At 40.1% G+C, this 21,583-nt stretch overlaps 1 protein-coding gene across 1 annotated transcript in view; it reads left to right on the top strand.

The window, feature by feature from the left end:
- LOC124777039 (guanine nucleotide exchange protein smcr8b-like) overlaps nucleotides 1-21,583 on the top strand; it is a 105,845-nt gene that overhangs the window by 68,212 nt on the left and 16,050 nt on the right. The window contains exons 7-8 of the mRNA XM_047252305.1: nucleotides 1,647-1,940; nucleotides 4,374-4,520. Of these exons, the coding sequence (XP_047108261.1) occupies nucleotides 1,647-1,940; nucleotides 4,374-4,520 (441 nt within the window). The remainder of the gene's footprint in view (nucleotides 1-1,646; nucleotides 1,941-4,373; nucleotides 4,521-21,583) is intronic.

The raw sequence follows: 21,583 nt of genomic DNA, 5'->3' as shown, positions 1-21,583 counted from the left end.
TTTGCACAGCCTGAGTGCTACATTCCACAAAAACCACACCTAACTAGATGTTCTTTAGATTTAATTAACACCATTAATCTTTTTTAACACCTAACCTTTCCCCCCACATCTCATTTAGAGATGGCATGTGGCCCTGTTGATGAGAATCCATTCATTATATGGCGATTAACACATTGAGATCCATATAGTTAGCAAAATTTAGGGCCCAGAAAACAAGTCATACATGCCATTATTCAAAATGTTACTGGCATATCCTTGTTTGAGACACCTTAAAGGGAACACACACTAAAAAAGATTAAGCTTCAAGGCTGACTTATCACATTTATTTTAGTTCTGTTATAGGTTGCAAATTTTACAGTAATGATGACAGTAACTTAACTATCCTTCCAAAAAGAATTTCACTCATAATTGACTGTTCTATGGAAAAGTCTAAAACATTCTGATTGCAAAGAAATATATTGCAGTCAGGGCAATACCAGCTTGTTTTTTCCAGCTTGCTTTGCCAATAGGCTGTTTCACCTTATCCAATCTTGCTAACCCGTGTTAGATGCTGCTTCATTTCAGTTAGTGGAATTTATTAGTAAATGTTGTCTACAAGCCCATTGCTGATAGTTGCATTAGGAAGAATTTCTTGAGACAGTGTTGTGCGTTTCTGGAAGAATGCTTCCCCAGTTTCTTCAGACTATTCCCCTTAGATATGTTTCTCTCCAATCCAGAATCATTCAGTTCTTTCTCTAGATTTTTTGAAATTTCTTAGCCCCTCAACAAATGTGATACATTGTAGCACAATTACAGAAAACATCAGAACCTAATGAGTACATGCATGAATCTCATGACAACGGAAGCTCGCAACAGCTCAGTCAGTCAAGAGAGCAGCTCTTATGTTCATTGCTGCAAAGTAATTCTATACACTGGGAACAGAGGTACCACCTGACAATGTGCAGGGACTGAGAGATCCATGCATTGTTCTCACATAAAACTAGTTCTGTTCTCAAATGGTAGGTGGCTTATGCACCACAAAACATCATGACTGAGATATACTCAGGCGCACTCCTTTGGGCACAAGTACTGTGGCTGGAGTTACACTCAGGCTTGTATCTGAGAGAAGTAAGCTGTGTGTCAGCACTGGCTTTTGCCCTCTTCCTTATCTCTCATTTTCATCAACAACACAAAGTGAGTCTAAATTATACAAGTTCTCATTGTAGTCTCCTACACTTATCACATACTCATCAAATTTGCCTGGTTTCAGCAGATGTGCTCGCACTTCAAGAAGGAATATGCTGTTGTGTGTCAAGATAGTAAACCTTGCCAATTAGATGGCTGGACCACTCCTTGGAGTTTCTTAGACAACAATGCCACATAGTTTTAATTTTCCATACTAATGAACTGTGAATGGTGTGGGCAGTATCTCAGGACCATATAGAGAACACCTATGACTGTGAAGGTTAAAATAGAAATTCTTAGTTTCCTGCATGCCCTGACCAAAGGATTATTTGCTTTTCAGTTATATGTAATTTCAAAACATTTAGATTACTGAAAATGCACCAGGGATTTAATAATTTAAGTAATGTATTCTCTAAAGTTTGTAAGTAGTTGTGGCACCAGTAATATGTATGCTTTTGTTTACAATTTTGTTCTGTACACAGAATAACCAAACAGCACAGGAAGTTGTGAATGTTTGGAAAGGCAGCCTTGTGAGTGCAGAGATGATGCACACAGGTGTCAGTCGCTACATGGCAAAATTACGCCATGAATTGCTGAACCACGGTATCACTTCTGCACAGCACAATGGGCCATCACTTCGTGCAGTAGTGGCTCTTAGTCCATGGGGCCTTGCTTTCCTCTTGTGGGAGCTCATGTGTATCCAGCGACAACATCGCAGGTGTCGCCTCAGCAAAATGGTCTACATGTTTGCACAGGATGAGGAATTATTAACCGAGGTGCTTGACAAAATTCCTGAGATCATTCTTGTTACATTCAGTTTTTTCTTAGTCCCACTATAGTTTCATTATTATCTATTTTGTTTTTATCTAGTTTTTGTGTATTCAATAACATATTTTTATAACAGATAAACTAGCTCCTGTGGTTAATTAATTGCTTAAAATCCTGATTTAATTTTTTATAACCAAATGTGACAAATACTAACCCTACGTAGTAATTCCATAAACTGTCAAAAACACCATGACACTATAGACTTGGGAGCTTAAAATGAGTTTCAAGTAAACTAAAGTAGCCTGTGCTTTGTTGCAAGCAGTATTTACAAATTAAAATAATAATTCAATCTTTGGTGCAATTATGTAGTCTGGCAAATCATGTATGCTGATATACTTTAGGTAATCATGTGTAAGAAACCTCCATATAATTATCAAGGAGCATATCGGCCTCTGTAAAAAGAACACTTAGTCTGATACATGTAGACTCATGCAATTGATGAGGTTTTAGATAGACTGTTTGGGGTCATATGTCATAATGCCAACAAAATTCTGTAAGGAGATGATTATCTGAATCATATTCAAGAGAGTATGTTCAAGGACCTAGTTTTGAATCTGAGGACGTTTCCATTTCTTGGGCAAGTGCTCTACCAATTGAGATATCCGAGCACAACCCATAACACACCCTCACACCTTTACTTCTGGCAGTACCTCTTCTCCTACCTTTCAGGCTTCACAGAAATTCTGCAGCATACTTTGTGTGAAAGATTGCTTGTCCTGCAAGGTATCTAGGAGAACTTTATTGCAGTTTGGAAGTTAGGAGAAGAGATACTGGATCTATGTTGGTGGGTTGTGAGTCAAGCTTAGACAGCTCAGTTGGTAGAGCACTTGCTGGTGAAAGGCAGAGGTCCCAGGTTACAGTCCTGCTCAAGCATACACTTTTAATCTGCCAGGAAATTTCAAAGCAGTGCGAGCCCCACTGCAGTATGAAAATTCATTCTGGATGTTTGAATCTGATTTGAGAATAATGCACTGTCCTACCATTTGTCATAAAAAGATTTTTTCTTAGTTACCTTAAGGGGTAGTGATTGGAAGCTGCATATGAAGTGCTGAATAGTGTTCAGAACATTCGTAGAGGTGGTTCAGCATGGTATTTACCTCATATTTTCTGTGTGAACTGGGACAGAAGAGTGCATTATGGAGTGGCCAAAAGATCATAATTGTCTTTGGGCAGACCATAGGTCATGTAGGGAAGGAAATGGAAGTTTCTGCAGATATGTTGCCTCAAACATTCTGTGAGCTTACAAACAGTGGTAATCATCATGCCGTCTTCCAAAAATAACTGGAATGAAAGACTGCATTATAGAGTGACCGAAAGATCATAATTGTCGTGAGGCAGACCAAGGTCATGTAGTGGAGCAAACTGAAGTTTCTGCAGATGCATTGCCACAAGAGTTGTATGGGATTACCAGCAATGGCAAACATCCTATCATCTTCCAAAAATAACAATAAAATAATTAACAGTGTTAGCATTTGTATGGTATTGTTTGATAGTTACATTTATGAACTCCAGCACTTCACATGATTAAACTAATCACTCAACTATTACCTTATCAAGTATATGTTATTGGTTGCAGAACAAAGAATCTAGTGGAGTGTTGCTAGTGCCACCATCATGACGGAACTAAGTGTTGCACTACATTACAGATGGTGCATAATACGCTCAGAAATTATTCAAGACTTGTAGCCTCATTTTGTAGGCTAAAAATAATCCAACACCTCATTAAACATGTTTGCTTGTATTTAATCAAACACACAACACTAGTAAGTCTGCAGCATGCTGTTGCTGTTGTCACTGAAGGTAAAATTCTTTGGGTTCTTAGGCTGCAGTCCGCAGCTCGTAGCCTAGTGGCTAGTGTTGCTGCCTCTGGATCACGGGGTCCCAGGTTCGATTCTCGGCCGGTTTGGGGATTTTCTCTGCTCAGGGACTCATCATCTCATCATCATTCATGAAAGTGACAAGATTGGACTGAACAAAGATTGGAAATTTGTACGGGCACTGATAATTGCGCAGTTGAGCACCCCACAAACCAAACATCATCATCATCATCATCATCATCATCATCATCATCTTAGGCTGCATCATATTTCATATACATGATTGACATTTCAGCTTCTCTGCTGGCGTCCTGTTCAGCATTTTGTGATATTCACAATTGAATGAACACTCAGCTAACCATAGCTGAACATTCAGCTAACCATGAACTCCCCAAGATCATGAAGAAGATCCAAGCAGAAGAGTTGAAATGTCTATCGTGTAGAAGAAATATGACATGGCCAAACAACCCAGAAGATTTTACTTTCACTAATATTATCTGCTACACAAAAATCTATTTAAATCAGACTGAGTAAAAATATTTTTGTTGTTGTTATTGTTTACAGGGGATACAGAAACACTCATCAGAAAGGGCATTACACGAACCTGAATATCTGTCACTACTTAGTGCTCTTACATACCCTGTAGACAAACCAGACAGTAACCATAAACGTTGCAGTCAAGACAGCTTAGATTTCCTGGAAGCTAGTGCTGTGAGTACAAAAATACCAGTATCTGGTTAAGAAATAAGTTGAACAGTTCAGGAGAATAAAATGCTGAAAACATTTGTGACCTTTCTAAACCTTCTGAGACTATTCCCTTAATGCATAAACTTGATCTCTCCTGTTTCACTCCTCAAATAATACAAATTATTTACATTAAAATATAGGAAAATTGCAGTGTGTGTGTGTGTGTGTGTGTGTGCGCGCACACACATTTAAACTTTACAAATCTTATAAGACATAATGAAAATCAAAGCTCCATAACTAGCCGCAATAAGATAATATATATAATATTTTACCTGACAGGCGTGTTTTGACACAATTGCCATTATCAAGTGATCTGCAAAAATAACATATTGGTAAGATTATCTATACGTAAATTGTGGTTGCTTTATGTTTACAATTGCATTGGTACTTACATATTGCATCTATAGTAAATTTTTTTGGTGTCGAATTGTGGTAAGTACAACATTTTTTGTAGCTACAAAATGTAAAAATACATTTGACAGATGTTTTGACAGTTCAGTATTTTGGCAGTTCTTTACTGCAGTGCTATGTGTTTACAAAGTATATATGGTTTATCAGAGATCGTCTTGCATTTCCTTGTTTTTATTTTCCTTTGAATTTTATTTATGGTTTGTGTATATTTTGTTTCCCATATGACTATCCTTTTTGTATTCTATTATGTCAATAAAGTTTTTGAGCATGTTTAAAGTCTGGTGTTCATGTAGAATTTCATGTGGGTATCTTCTTGTATGAATATATATTTCCAGTTCTTTGAGAATGATCATAGTAAGGCATTTTGTTATTATATTTAATGTTTCTAATGCAGTTTCAGTTTTCTTTGATTTCTGGTGTTGAGTTTTCAGATGTAAACAGAAACATGACAGATTGCTATTAGTGTTTCTAATGTGTTTTTCAGATCTGGTGTTAGAATTCGTGTGGTTTGGCAGATATAGAAATCGTTGCAAGCGTCACGTGTGGTTTTGCATATTCCAGAAGTGACGTATTCTGAGATTTTGGTTGTGCTTGATTGTAATTTCATTATTAGATTGTTATGTGTATGGAAAGCCAGTTGTATGTGTGTGGATTTGAATAGTGCATTTATCTTATTTGATATTCTGACTAGGTAAAGTGTAGGTATGTAGGTTCTTCTATATCCTACAATTTCTCTAGTAAGATGTTGTCATTATATATTGTGATGGGTTTCAGTTTTGTGTGTTTTTTATATAGCTTTGTTACTGTATCTGGATCAAATAATTTTTGCAGTCTATGAAACAGAGTGTTTTCAGTTGTTTTTGTATAGCTTGTATTCTGGAGGAAAATAGATTACTCTGTTAATCATTGAGTGAATCAGCATTAAAGTGTCATCTACATATCCATAATAGTAGATGATTTTATTAAGTATTGGCCACTGAGAGTTGAAAAACTTTTCTTTAATGTGCTGACAAATTTACCTACAATTATCCCAGTACACAGTTTCTCAGAGCTACTCCATCTGCTTGGGTGTAAATTTTTCCATTGAATTCAAAATAATTTTGGTATAAAGTCATTTTAAGAAGACATGATTTGATAAGTTTCTGCAGTAGAAGTTTTCCTGTGCTGTAATAGATTTTGTTTTGTAATTTCTATTGTTTCCTGCACTGTTGTGTTGGTATATAGGTTTGTAATGTCAGATCTGCTGTTAGGTGGAATTTGTGTTTGTACACAGACCAAAGATAAAATTCAAAAGGAAATAGAAACAGTGAAATGTAACATCGTTACTGATAAGCCGCCGTGTATATCAGGTTGGTGCATAAGCTCGTAACATTTTTGTCTTGCATGTTGGTACACTGGTTTCTATGAGTTTATTTATCAATTGTCATTTTTTATTTGTATTTCATTGTTGTTATTTGAGTCTACGTATTGTCATTTTGTCATTTGGAGATAGTGTGTGGAGCTTCGGATGCTAGAAAATGGCGTGCCAAGTGGAGGAATCGGAATATTTCCAATGTCTCCCTCTGTTTCATTTCAAAAGAGGGGTGACAGCAGCGGAGGCAGCCAGAAACATTTGCAACAGGATAATGCCATTGGTCAGAATATAGCAAGAAAAATGTTTTCTTGTATTAAGGAGAATCGTTTAGACATTACTGACCCTCCATGTTCAAGAAGACCTTCGGGATTTGATGAAGTTTGTTTAAACGCATTAATCCACAATGAGCCATATCATTGTGCTCAAGAACTGACAAATGCGATAAACTATGATCAGTCACCCATTGCGCAACATTTGCATGCAACGGGGTTCAAAAATGAGCTGTGTGGCCACTGCATGCTTGCTCTAAGCCAAAATCACAAAAATCAATGGGTGACCGTTTGTGCATCTCTGCTTGCTGGTCATCAGTTGGCTTGTGAGCAGCAGCCACCATGCCTATCCTGCATTGTTAATGGTGACAAGACATGCTGTCTATATGCTAACATAAGTAAAAGGAAGGAATGGTTGAACCCAAACAAAGCAGCAAGCTCTTGTACAGAGACCTGCGCGCATCCACAAAAGATAAAGTTATGTGTGTGGTGGAACAGCGATAGTGTGGTCTACTAAGAACTGCTACATGAGATGTAACCACAACTGCTGACATTTATTGGCAACAATTGAGACATCTTGCAGATGAAATCCAAGAACAAAGGCATGGCAACACCCATCTGCTTTCTCGTAGACTGACAAAAAACAATATACAAGAACTGAGTTGGGAAGTCATTCTGCTCCCACCTTATTCACCTGCTCTTGAATCCTCAGATTTTCACCTTTTCCACTCTCTATTGAACAACCTTCATAGAACTTCCTTTCAGGATGAAAATGTGCTCAGAATATGGCTTATCAAGTTCTTTACCCCAAAACCACGTGATTTTTACAGTCGCAGAATCGAAAAGTTACTGAAGTGTTGACAGACTGTTTGTGAGTAGTGAAGGAGAATATATTATTGAAGACTAAAGTCTCTATTATGTGTATTTGGAGGGTTTATTAAACTTATGGAAAAATGCTACGAACTTATCCACCTACCTAACACTTTGTAAACATATTTCATCCTAGTAAGGAACTGTCAAAACACTGAACTGCTAAAATATCAGCCAAAGATATATTTTTATGTTTTGTAACTACAAAAAATTTTATACGTACCTCAACTTGATGAAAAAAAATTACTGTAGATGCAATACTGCCATCACTTCCAACTAGATGTAAGTACCAATGCAAATTTAAACATGAAACAGCACAATCTACATATAGATAGTCTTAACAATGTTGTTTTGACAGTTCACTTGATGAAGCACTTAAGCCTAAACTGCCCTATCATTTAAAATATTAAACACGTTGTCTTACTGCAGGTAGTTTTCGAGCTTTTATTTTCATTATGTCTTATGATAACGTATACTATACTACAGGCCTAACAGAACGTAAAATATTTCCAGATTTTGGTTGCTGCTTGTATATTCATGCTTTGAAGTGTAAAGAAATTGTGATTTACATCCCATTTGAATTTATTTGTGACGTGCACCCCATGACTTAAGTTATCACCTTTCTCCACTTGGTGAAAATTTCGATACCTTCCTGTTCTTTTTTCCTGACTACATCTGTACTCATCATTTTTTCCCTTTCCTGTACAATTTTTGCATAGTGTACAGGAATAACAGCTGTAAGCAAGTCACTGTATTAGCTTGAATTTCTCTGATTTTACCACTGAAGTCACTTCATTAGATTTGTGTGGGGAGGTAGAATTATGTTATTAGACTTTCTTGGAATGCACATTTCTGAATTTTAACAGTAAACCTCTCAATGATACCTAGTACCTCTTGTAGCATCGTGAGCTGGAAGTGAATGAACACCACCTCGTCACTCTCCCTTTTTCTAAATGAACCTGTGGTTAGATATTCTGCTCTTCTTTGAATCATCTCAGACATCTTTATTGATTATACCTGATAGTGATCGCAGGTTGATGTGCGGTATTCAAGAACCAGTGAAATCTCTTTCACAGGTGACTCACACTTCCTTGTCATACTTCTAACAATTATTAGTCTGACTTTGCTTTCTTGGAACATATTTATATGTACACTAGCTGTTACCTGCTGCTGCACTCACGTATCAATAGTTTTGTTATAATACACTCCTGGAAATTGAAATAAGAACACCGTGAATTCATTGTCCCAGGAAGGGGAAACTTTATTGACACATTCCTGGGGTCAGATACATCACATGATCACACTGACAGAACCACAGGCACATAGACACAGGCAACAGAGCATGCACAATGTCGGCACTAGTACAGTGTATATCCACCTTTCGCAGCAATGCAGGCTGCTATTCTCCCATGGAGACGATCATAGAGATGCTGGATGTAGTCCTGTGGAACGGCTTGCCATGCCATTTCCACCTGGCGCCTCAGTTGGACCAGCGTTCGTGCTGGACGTGCAGACCGCGTGAGACGACGCTTCATCCAGTCCCAAACATGCTCAATGGGGGACAGATCCGGAGATCTTGCTGGCCAGGGTAGTTGACTTACACCTTCTAGAGCACGTTGGGTGGCACGGGATACATGCAGACGTGCATTGTCCTGTTGGAACAGCAAGTTCCCTTGCCGGTCTAGGAATGGTAGAACGATGGGTTCGATGACGGTTTGGGTGTACCGTGCACTATTCAGTGTCCCCTCGACGATCACCAGTGGTGTACGGCCAGTGTAGGAGATCGCTCCCCACACCATGATGCCGGGTGTTGGCCCTGTGTGCCTCGGTCGTATGCAGTCCTGATTGTGGCGCTCACCTGCACGGCGCCAAACACGCATACGACCATCATTGGCACCAAGGCAGAAACGACTGTCATCGCTGAAGACGACACGTCTCCATTCGTCCCTCCATTCACGCCTGTCGCGACACCACTGGAGGCGGGCTGCACGATGTTGGGGCGTGAGCGGAAGACAGCCTAACGGTGTGCGGGACCGTAGTCCAGCTTCATGGAGACGGTTGCGAATAGTCCTCGCCGATACCCCAGGAGCAACAGTGTCCCTAATTTGCTGGGAAGTGGCGGTGCGGTCCCCTACGGCACTGCGTAGGATCCTACGGTCCAGTCCCAGGTCGACGGGCACGTGCACCTTCCGCCGACCACTGGCGACAAAATCGATGTACTGTGGAGACCTCACGCCCCACGTGTTGAGCAATTCGGCGGTACGTCCACCTGGCCTCCCGCATGCCCACTATACGCCCTCGCTCAAAGTCCGTCAACTGCACATACGGTTCACGACCACGCTGTCGCGGCATGCTACCAGTATTAAAGACTGCGATGGAGCTCCGTATGCCACGGCAAACTGGCTGACACTGATGGCGGCGGTGCACAAATGCTGCGCAGCTAGCGCCATTCGACGGCCAACACCGCGGTTCCTGGTGTGTCCGCTGTGCCGTGCGTGTGATCATTGCTTGTGCAGCCCTCTCGCAGTGTCCGGAGCAAGTATGGTGGGTCTGACACACCGGTGTCAATGTGTTCTTTTTTCCATTTCCAGGAGTGTAGATGATAGTGAGCAATATGCTATTGTACTTGCAATAACATCAGCTGCCCTCACATGTCTGCCTCTTTGAGTAAAGATAGCTCATGATCTCCGCCCTGCCCTAACTGCCCCAATGCACAATGATGTGGTGCACTCAGTATTGCTGCCAAGCACTGCATGTTGAGGGGAATGGGCATGTATATATTACACAGCATGTATATTACACCATGTCACATCCCCTCTCCGCCGTGTGCTGCTGATGTCGATGCCGCGGAGCTGTTACTGCTACAGCTCGGTCGGTGGAGTCGAGACGCAATGCGCGATGATGGATGTCCTTGTCTGTTAACGAGAGACAAGATCTGAAACAGCTCTTAAGAAATCGTTCCTCGCGTAATGATTAAAGTTTCATTGCGAGTCCGCAGTTTCCTTATTAATGCAAACTGCGCACTCTGATTGTCTCTTACGGTTTGAAGTTGAATTATTATATGCCTGGTTAATACTTTAGTGCAGTAATTGATGAATCTTCCCTCATGCACATTGACCGCATCACCAAAAGCGAGGAAAAAGTTCAATTGCAGATCGTATTGGTCGTTGTTTGTTCGTTGCTAAGTAAAATTGTTTGCTCTATATGACGGGAGATCCACAGATACTCTTTACCGATGTCTTAATTATCTTGCGTCGTAATATTATGTATGTCCAAACCTTCCTTGTCACAACTAACAGTCCACGAATTTACTTCCAAGTTAGTCACTGTTCATTAACTTTTGATGCGCAATTACCAAATATTCATAGAATGATGGAGGCGACAAGTTGAATTTCCACTTTTGATGAAGAATTTTATTGTTCCTTTTTGCTAAATACTTTATAAACATAACGCCACATGCACACAGTTAATTAGCACTGGCAGTTCTATTAGTTTCAAGTATCGTGACAATTACTACAGCTTTAACCCTTGGCGTAATTGTATCTTCTTCATGTATTCGTGTCAATGTCTCCTACTCGAGACCAAACGTGTATTATAGTCTTTTGAAACTTTGTCCATTCCTTTCTATAAGTTCACTTATATGAATGTTGAATACAATATTGCCTACTTCCATTAATAAAGTCCAACAACTCGGCATACACATTCAGCATACTATCTCGCTTCAAGTCACTAGTCTGAATATCAGTTCACAAAATCTGTGCGTCTGTGTCACGCAACAACAACTCTTGGAAGTAAAACAATCTCATCGCGCTCCGTTCGCTCAACTATGGCAAGAGCTGCTCTCGTATGACTTGATAGCACAATAGCTAGCAAGCGACTTACCTTTTCCGTGAATGAATATTGTACACACATTGAATTTCTTCATTGCGTTTACAACTCACACATAAAAGTTATCTCTGACCGACATTTCTTTGGACTTAACTTTCATGGTATTAATTTGCAATTATTACTTAGATGTTCCTCCCCCCATGAACCGTAGACATTGCCGATGGTGGGGAGGTTTGCTTGCCTCAGCGATACAGATGGCCGTACCGTAGGTGCAACGACAACGGAGGGGTATCTGTTGAGAGGCCAGACAAACGTGTGGTTCCTGAAGAGGGGCAGCAGCCTTTTCAGTAGTTGCAGGGGCAACAGTCTGGATGATTGACTGATCTGGCCTTGTAACACTAACCAAAACAGCCTTGTTGTGCTGGTACTGTGAACGGCGGAAAGCAAGGGCAAACTACAGCTGTAATTTTTCCCCGAGGGCATCCAGCTTTACTGTATGGTTAAATGATGATGGCGTCCTCTTGGGTAAAATATTCCAGAGGTAAAATAGTGCCCCATTCAGATCTCCGGCCGGGGACTACTCAAGAGGACGTCGTTAACAGGCGAAAGAAAACTGGCGTTCACGGATCGAAGTGTGGAATGTCAGATCCCTTAATCGGGCAGGTAGGTTAGAAAATTTAAAAAGGGAAATGGATACGTTAAAGTTAGATATAGTGGGAATTAGTGAAGTTCGGTGGCAGGAGGAACAAGACTTTTGGTCAGGTGAATACAGGGTTATAAATAATCAAATAGGGGTAATGCAGGAGTAAGTTTAATAATGAATAAAAAAATAGGAGTGTGGGTAAGCTACTACAAACAGCGTAGTGAATGCATTATTGTGGCCAAGATAGACACGAAGCCCATGCCTACTACAGTAGTACAAGTTTATATGCCAACTAGCTCTGCAGATGATGAAGAAATTGATGAAATGTATGATGAGATAAAAGAAATTATTCATATAGTGAATGGAGCCGAAAATTTAATAATCATGGGTGACTGCAATTCAAGAGTAGGAAAAGGGAGAGAAGGAAACATAGTAGGTGAATATGGATTGGGTGTAAGAAATGAAAGAGGAAGCCGTCTGGTAGAATTTTGCACAGAGCATAAATTAATCATAGCTAACGCTTGGTTCAAGAATCATGAAAGAAGGTTGTATACATGGAAGAACCCTGGAGATACTAAAAGGTATGAGATAGATTATATAATGGTAAGACAGAGATTTAGGAACCAGGTTTTACATTGTAAGACATTTCCAGGGGCAGATGTGGACTCTGACCACAATCTATTGGTTATGAACTGTAGATTAAAACTGAAGAAACTGCAGAAAGATTGGAATTTAAGGAGATGTGACCTTGATAAACTGACTAAACCAGAGGTTGTACAGAGTTTCAGGGAGAGCATAAGGGCACAAATGACAGCAGTGGGGGAAAGAAGTACAGTAGAAGAAGAATGGGTAGCTCTGAGGGATGAAGTAGTGAAGGCAGCAGAGGATCAAGTAGGTAAAAAGAAGAGGGCTAGTAGAAATCCTTGGGTGACAGAAGAAATATTGAATTTAATTGATGAAAGAAGAAAATGTAAAAATGCTATAAATGAAACAGGCAAAAAGGAATACAAATGTCTCAAAAATAAGATCGACAGGAGTGCAAAATGGCTAAGCAGGCATGGCTAGAGGACAAATGTAAGGATGTAGAGGCTTACCTCACTAGGGGTAAGATAGATACTGCCTACAGGAAAATTAAAGAGACCTTTGGAGAAAAGAGAACCACTTGCATGAATATCAGGAACTCAGTTGGAAACCCAGTTCTAAGCAAAGAAGGGAAAGCAGAAAGGTGGAAGGAATGTGTAGAGTGTCTGTACAAGGGTGACGTACTTCTGGGCAATATTAAGGAAATGGAAGAGGATGTAGGTGAAAATGAAATGGGAGATACGATACTGCGTGAAGAGTTTGACAGAGCACTGAAAGACCTGAGTCGAAACAAGGCCCCGAGAGTAGACAACATTCCATTAGAACTACTGATAGCCTTGGGACAGCCAGTCCTGACAAAACTCTACAGTCTGGTGAGCAAAATGTATGAGACAGGTGAAATACCCTCAGACTTCAAGAAGAATATAATAATTCCAATCCCAAAGATAGCAGGTGTTGACAGATGTGAAAATTACCGAACTATCAGTTTAATAAGTCACAGCTGCAAAATACTAACATGAATTCTTTACAGACAAATGGAACAACTAGTAGAAGTCGACCTCGGGGAAGATGAATTTGGATTCCGTAGAAATGTTGGAACATGTGGGGCAATACTGACCTTACGTCTTATCTTCGAAGAAAGATTAAGGAAAGACAAACCTACATTTCTAACATTTGTAGACTTAGAGAAAGCTTTTGATAATGTTGACTGGAATACTCTCTTTCAAATTCTGAAGGTGGCAGGGGGAAAATACAGGGAGCGAAAGGCTATTTACAATTTGTACAGAAACCAGATGGCAGTTATATGAGTCGAGGGATATGAAAGGGAAGCAGTGGTTGGGAAGGGAGTGAGTCAGGGTTGTAGCCTATCCCCGATGTTATTCAATCTGTCAATCTGTATATTGAGCAAGCAGTATAGGAAACAAAAGAAAAATTCGGAGTAGGTGTTAAAATCCATGGAGAAGAAATAAAAACTTTGAGGTATGCCGATGACTTTGTAATTCTGTCAGAGACAGCAAAGGACTTGGAAGAGCAGTTGAACGGAATGGACAGTGTCTTGAAAGGAGGGTATAAGATGAACATCAACGAAAGCAAAACGAGGGTAATGGAATGTAGTCAAATTAAGTCGGGTGATGCTGAGGGAATTAGATTAGGAAATGAGACACTTAAAGTAGTGAAGGAGTTTTGCTATTTGGGGAGCAAAGTAACTGATGATGGCCGAAGTAGAGAGGATATAAAATGTAGACTGGCAATGGTAAGGAAAATGTTTCTGAAGAAGAGGAATTTATTAACATCGAGTATAGATTTGTCAGGAAGTTGTTTCTGAAAGCATTTGTATGGGGTGTAGCCGTATATGGAAGTGAAACATGGACAATAAATAGTTTGGACAGGAAGAGAATAGAAGCTTTCGAAATGTGGTGCTACAGAAGAATGCTGAAGATTAGATGGGTAGATCACGTAACTAATGAGGAGGTATTGAATAGAATAGAGGAGAAGAGGAGTTTGTGGCACAACTTGACAAGAAGAAGGGACCAGTTGGTAGGGCATGTTCTGAGGCATCAAGGGTTCACAAATTTAGCATTGGAGGGCAGCATGGAGGGTAAAAATCGGAGGGAGACCAAGAGATGAATACACTAAGCAGATTCAGAAGGACGTAGGTTGTAGTAAGTACTGGGAGATGAAGAAGCTTGCACAGGGTAGAGTAGCATGGAGAGCTGCATCAAACCAGTCTCAGGACTGAAGACCATAACAACAAACAAGAGACACGTGGTGGTCACTGCCTAAAATGTGACTGGCTTGTCACTGATGTTAGTGTGGAAGAATGTATTAAAAACGTTGAGGATTATAAACCATTGTATTCAATACATAGACCTGTATTATCTCAGATCAAACAATAAAAGGATTTCTCAAAATAAGATAAAGTTCAAAAGTCAAATAGTAAATAGCTTTTCTAAAGAATAATTATTGTTCCATATTTTGTATTATATTCTTCCAATCAATAGATGTTTTGTACCTAACACTTTCAGTGTAGGCTAAGGTCTCTCTCAGCATTCAGATTATCTCCATATCAATTTTTGATGAAAATCAGTTCAGCGGTTTAGTCATGAAAGTGTAACAGACAGAAATATGCACAGTACAGTATATTTTCTTATTTCGAGGGTCAGTTTTGAATCACTGTACCAAGCATCAATCATCTACAGGTCTTCATGCATTTCACAACAATTTTCTAACTGTGAGATTTCTCACACCAACAGAGTTTCTTGCATTATTTAGAAGGTAAATCGAGAACAGCAAAGTCTCTGTTTCAGTGCGCATTATGTTGTTTTCACACTTGATGATTTCTATTCTTTAAAAACAATACCAGAAGAAACGAAATTTTTTTGGCAGTGCAATCTGCAACAGGAAAGGCATGTTGTTTGCACTATGATCCATACATAGAATACTTGCAGTATCTGAGTACAGTTAGTAATATTTTTCTGGTTTTGCTTCACATTTTAAGTAAAAATAAATGGAAAGAGCTTGATAGTCAAAACATATTACGATTCACGTAATGGCATAGCAAAAACATGATTGTTTAGCCATGAAGTATTATATAAAAAAAGGCTCTCCGTCTTCAGGCCACAAGTGGCCCATCGGGACCATCCGACCGCCGTGTCATCCTCACTGAGGATGCGGATAGGAGGGGCGTGTGGTCAGCACACCGCACTCCCGGTCGTTATGATGGTTTTCTTTGACCGGAGCCACTACTATTCAGTCGAGTAGCTCCTCAGTTGGCCTCACGAGGCTGAGTGCACCCCAAAAAATGGCAACAGCGCATGGCGGCCTGGAGGGTCACCCATCCGAGTGCCAGCCACGCCCGACAGTGCTTAACTTTGGTGATCTGATGGGAACTGGTGTATCCACTACTGCAAGGTCGTTGCTATGAAGTATTATATAAATAACATTAAAAACAGCATGGTGTGTTTTATTTGCTAATAAGTCTTTAATCTACCACAAAGCTGGTATAATATTCTGTAGACTCATATTTGGTTGTTTGGCCAATACTCAGACAAGAACTTCCTGCAACTGAAGTGCTACTATTTAACCATCTAAATAAAACATCTGAGTAGATAAGTTACTTGGATGGTTGTTTTCCCAAATGGGTATACATACTGCGACATCTCTTTCTCTCACACTTAAACATAAGCAACTATTAGTAGATAATTTGTACTATTAGATGAAGATATCTCATATAGAGAGACAGTTAGCTAGTTGCATTTGTAAGAGTGTACAAATCTCAGGAATTGATTTCTGATTTATACGAGATAAAAATGTTAATAATTTATTTTATGATTAAGGAATTTTCCCTGTTCAACAGATAATCTGAGCAACATGTTATAAAGAGAAAAGGGCATGTTATAGAGAGAAAAGGGAGTGCACTTAGAAGAGATAAAAGAACCTGGATACTCACAAGTCACTATGTGATCATGAAGAAAAGGATTCAAATTGTATTGTGACATTTTTGTTTATTAGTTTTATATCATTGCAAGATTTATAGAGCCTGGCACAGCACTGTAACAGAGGGCCCATAGGTTAATTTGCAAAGTTATCAAGAGTTACATAAAAATTGTAATACAGAACAATAAGGATATTCCTGGATGGAATAATGCATAAAATAAACAAGAGGCATGTAAAGCTTTACATGAGTCTAGGTTTCCATCCATCATAATTCTAATGGCCCTTTTTTGGAGTTTTAATGTGTGATAGCTGTTTTATTAGCATTTTGCCAAAACGTGACCTCATATTTAAGGTGAGAATAAAAGTGGACATGATATCTATTCTATACTGTTTTCTTACTATAGCAAGATTTAGTGAGGGAAGCAGGTAACAGGCCTTGCTCAATTTTATGGTAAGATATTCTGTATGTTGATCTCATTTTACATTCCTTTGCAGTCATAATCCTAAGAATTTGGTTCCTGTACTGTTACCAACTGGTTCATTATTGATAACAGGGAAATGGGATGTGTGTATCCTTGTTCAGAGCATTGTGAAATGTTAGTGCAATAGTTTTATTTTATGACCCAATGGGCCCGCAGTATTGAAGATATCTCTGAGAATGTAATGAAATCCAAATTGCTGCTGTAGGAGTTTAGTATTTTCGTGTGATGTATCCATCTAGCCGAAATGGATCAATCACAGTAAAACACTAAACTTCTATAGCATCAATTTGAATTAATTACTTAATATTCTTTTACTGTTTACTAAAAGCTAATTATTCTGCACCCAGTTGTTTTGTGACAGTGCTGTGACTCTTCCTTACTTGCCCCTTTATTAGAGTTGTGGTTACCTTTGGGGTTCACCATGTTTAATAGATTAACTCTGACAAGTGTTCAGAAATAGTTTTAATACTGACATTAGAATGCTTGATGCTCATGTTTGCTTATGATTTCTCAGCAAGGAACTGATCCAACTGTTGGACAGACTTCAAGTGTAGTGTTAGCAGTTAGCCAACATTACGAACACTACCTGAGTGAGGAAGCCGATATGCACGCGTTAACCCACGCAGGCTAGAGATAGGTCTGAAACAGGATACGTAATGAATGCTATAAAGAAAAGTATGTAGCTGCTGGAATACTTAACTTTAATCCATCATTGTTGTACATCGCTCTTGACGATACAAGTGAGACTCTGTAGATACATGCAATGTTACTAATGGCGCCTTGCTAGGTCGTAGCCATTGACTTAGCTGAAGGCTATTCTAACTATCTGCTCTGCAAATGAGCGAGGCTTCGTCAGTGTGCATCGCTAGCGAAGTCGTCCGTACAACTGGGACGAGTGCTAGTAAGTCTCTCGAGACCTGCCGTGTGGTGGCGCTCGGTCTGCGATCACTGACAGTGGCGACACGCGGGTCCGACATGTACTAATGGACCGCGGCCAATTTAAAGCTACCACCTAGCAAGTGTGGTGTCTGGCGGTGACACCACATCAAGTACTGTACTTTTCAAGCTTTGACAGCAGAATCTTACAATCCACCATGTCAAAAGCTATCAATAAACTAAACTACACTCCATCCAAACAGGCCCGCGAAGGCCCTATAGTACCAATTGGCTGCTGTATCATCCTCAGCCAATAGCCATCACATCACTGGATGTGGCCATGGAGGGACGTGTGGTCAGCACACCATTCTCCGGGTCTTTGTCAGTTTTCATGACTGCAGCCGCTACTTTGCAGTCAAGTAGTGTCTCGATCAGCCTCACAAGGACTGATTGTACCTCGCTTGCCAACAGTGCTGGGAAGACCCAGACGGTCACCCATCCAAGTGCTAACCATGCCTGATAGCACTTAACTTTGATGATGTGACGGGAAGTGGTGTTACCACTGCGGCAGGGCTGTTAGGCAAAAGCTATCAGTAGGTCAATAAATACTACTGTTTATTCCTGTCACTTGTCTTCTGGGGTTAGAACACAAAAATTTATGCACACATAAATGGCAGTTATTGTTGATCTCTAATTTCTGAATCCATGAGTCCATGTTGTTTATTACATAGGCAGCCAGAGAGGGTGGTCATGTAGGCATAAGGTGTGCAAAAAACAAAGATGATGTGACTTACCAAACAAAAGCGCTGTCAGGTCGATAGACACACAAACATACACTCAAAATTCAAGCTTTCGCAACCAACGGTTGCTTCATCAGGAAAGAGGGAAGACGAAAGAATGTGGGTTTTAAGGGAGAGGGTAAGGAGTCATTCCAATCCTGGGAGCGGAAAGACTTACCTTAGGGGGAAAAAAAGGACAGGTATACACTCGCACACACACCCATATCCAACCACACATACACAGACACAAGCAGACATTTGTAAAGGCCTTTAAAATTCCAGCAGAGAGTACGAGTGTAGGACAGTAAATCTTTGACGAGGGCTGTTTGGTTGAATCTGGGAGTGGGGCTGAAGGTGAGGCCTTTGGATAGGACAGAGGTTTCTGAGTGGGAGAGAGGTTTGGAGGAAAGGTTAACTACTGAATTGGGGTGTTGTGGTTCCAGATTGTGTTGATTGGAATTTTGAGGTTTTGGAGGGAGTGGAGCTGGAAGTGGGAGATTGAGTAGATGGGAGAGACTGGGTTTGTGTGCAATGAGAGGAGGTTGAGGTTTGCTGGAAAGGTTGTGAAGGGTGAGTGAGTTGCCTTTCTGGAGGTGGGAAACCAGGAGATTGGATAGTTTTTTGAGGTGGAGGGTGGCATGCTGTTCTAATTTGCGGTTGGCCTGTAGGAGGATGCTCTGAACAGCTGGTGTGGATGTGGGAGTGGAAAGATTGAGGACTTTTATTAAGGATAGGAGTTGACGGGTGTGTTCATTGGCTGAGTTGATGTGTAGGTGAAGGATTAGGGGGGTGAGGGCAATGGATTGTTCAGTTTGGAACTGGTATAGGGACTGATGGAAAGAAGGGTTCCAGCCAAAGGTGGGAACTTTAAGCGTGAGGCCTTTCAGGGTAATGCCAAATGTCAGACAAGCCTGAGAAAATAAAATATGGGAGCGTAATCTGGCTAGGGTGAAGGCATGTTTGCGGAGGGAATGTAAATAAAACTTAATGGGGTCGTTGTGGGGGTGTTGTACGGGTGACATGGTATTTATTAGAATGTGGAAAGTGTAACATGAGGCTGAAATGAAAATAAAAATATATGGGGAAGGGATAAAGGTAAACTAGAAAGCAACTGGAGATCTGGTGTGAAAAAAGGCGAAAAAGTGTTGGTTAAAGCTGGGCTGTGTTGATCCTGTGGTGAACTTGGGTTGGTAGACAACGATGTGCATAAAGGTTAGGTGGTTGTGTTGCCGCCAAACCACGTTAGAGGGTGGAGAAATTCGGGAAAATTTCGAAAAAAACTACGTGTAAATGTATTAAAAGGAGTGGCTTTGTGGTGGCAGATTATGAGAATGAGGCTAACAATTGTCTGGCGAAGAAATAATGACGTTAAAACCTGTGGGAAGTGGCTAAAAATGATCAATGATGTGGGAAAAACGGAAATAAAGCGAAAGTTATTAGAACTAGCCAAAATGGTTGTATAATAGGTGAAAGGAACTGTTTGTGAACTAGAAATGGTGGATTTTATAGCAGCGGTAGTGTTGAAAGCGGAAAAAAAATTTTTTGGTTATGGTTTGGAAGTGGGTTACGTATTATTGAGTATATATAGGCGGGATAAAATTGTATAGTAGATTACGGTAAAAAGGAGAAGGTGAATACAAAGTGAACCTACTGGCAAAAACAGAAAGAGAAAATAAGACGACAGAAAAGATTTAGAAATGCAACAGTGACAATAACAAACGTAATTCTTGGGTTCAAATTAATGATATGAATATAGTAGAGGGAAACATTCCACGGAGGAAAAATATATCTAAAAACAAAGATGATGTGACTTACCACACGAAAGCGCTGGCAGGTCGATAGACACACAAACAAACACAATCATACACACAAAATTCTGCTTTCGCAACCAACGGTTGCTTCATCAGGAAAGAGGGAAGGAGAGGGAAAGACGAAAGGATGTGGGTTTTAAGGGAGAGGGTAAGGAGTCATTCCAATCCCGGGAGCGGAAAGACTTACCTTAGGGGGAAAAAAGGACAGGTATACACTCGCACACACACCCATATCCAACCACACATACACAGATGTCTGCTTGTGTCTGTGTATGTGTGGTTGGATATGGGTGTGAGTGCGAGTGTATACCTGTCCTTTTTTCCCCCTAAGGTAAGTCTTTCCGCTCCCGGGATTGGAATGACTCCTTACCCTCTCCCTTAAAACCCACATCCTTTCGTCTTTCCCTCTCCTTCCCTCTTCCCGATGAAGCAACCGTTGGTTGCGAAAGCTAGAATTTTGTGTGTATGATTGTGTTTGTTTGTGTGTCTATCGACCTACCAGCACTTTCGTGTGGTAAGTCACACATCTTTGTTTTTAGATATATTTTTCCTCCGTGGAATGTTTCCCTCTATTATGTATATATATGTGTGTGTGTGTGTGTGTGTGTGTGTGTGTGCACATGTGCATGTTTTCTTTTCTTTTCTTTTCTTTTCTTTTCTGAAGAAGGAATTGGCTGAGAACTAAATATATAACAGTGTTTCCATTGTGCCAGTCTGCAACTCAATGTGTCACATTTACAGTGAGTTGCAGTCTATCCTTTTCATATTATTGTTGAAATTCCAACTTGGACTTTCCATTGTTTTGTTTTGCCCAGTGGCTTTTCTTTCATCTCACAACTCTATGATGTTTTCATTTGTTACTATCCTATAAAGCATGAATGGACAACTGGCGGTCCCAGCCAGATCTGGTGTGGGATTGGTTTCTATCTAGCCTATTGAAGAAATCTGAGAACTTACTCCTAATAGTTTGTTGAGAGGGATTGCTATCTCATTGCTGTATTTTGTTTTCCTATTCTTTCTCATATTAACATTGGTACCTAAAAAATTCTTATCCATTATGGATACTATGACTGCTGAAAATGAAGGTAAATTATAATGAATTAGCTGCAACAAGTTGCTTTTGTCGTAGGCATTTATTTTTTTGTGATGACATTTAAAGATGCCTGGCAACACATCTTCAGATGTG

The sequence above is a fragment of the Schistocerca piceifrons genome, chromosome 2 (genome assembly GCF_021461385.2).
Source record: "Schistocerca piceifrons isolate TAMUIC-IGC-003096 chromosome 2, iqSchPice1.1, whole genome shotgun sequence".
NCBI classification, from domain to species: Eukaryota; Metazoa; Arthropoda; class Insecta; order Orthoptera; family Acrididae; genus Schistocerca; species Schistocerca piceifrons.
Note: the sequence above shows the minus strand (reverse complement) of the source record. Positions and strands in the feature narration are given on the sequence as shown.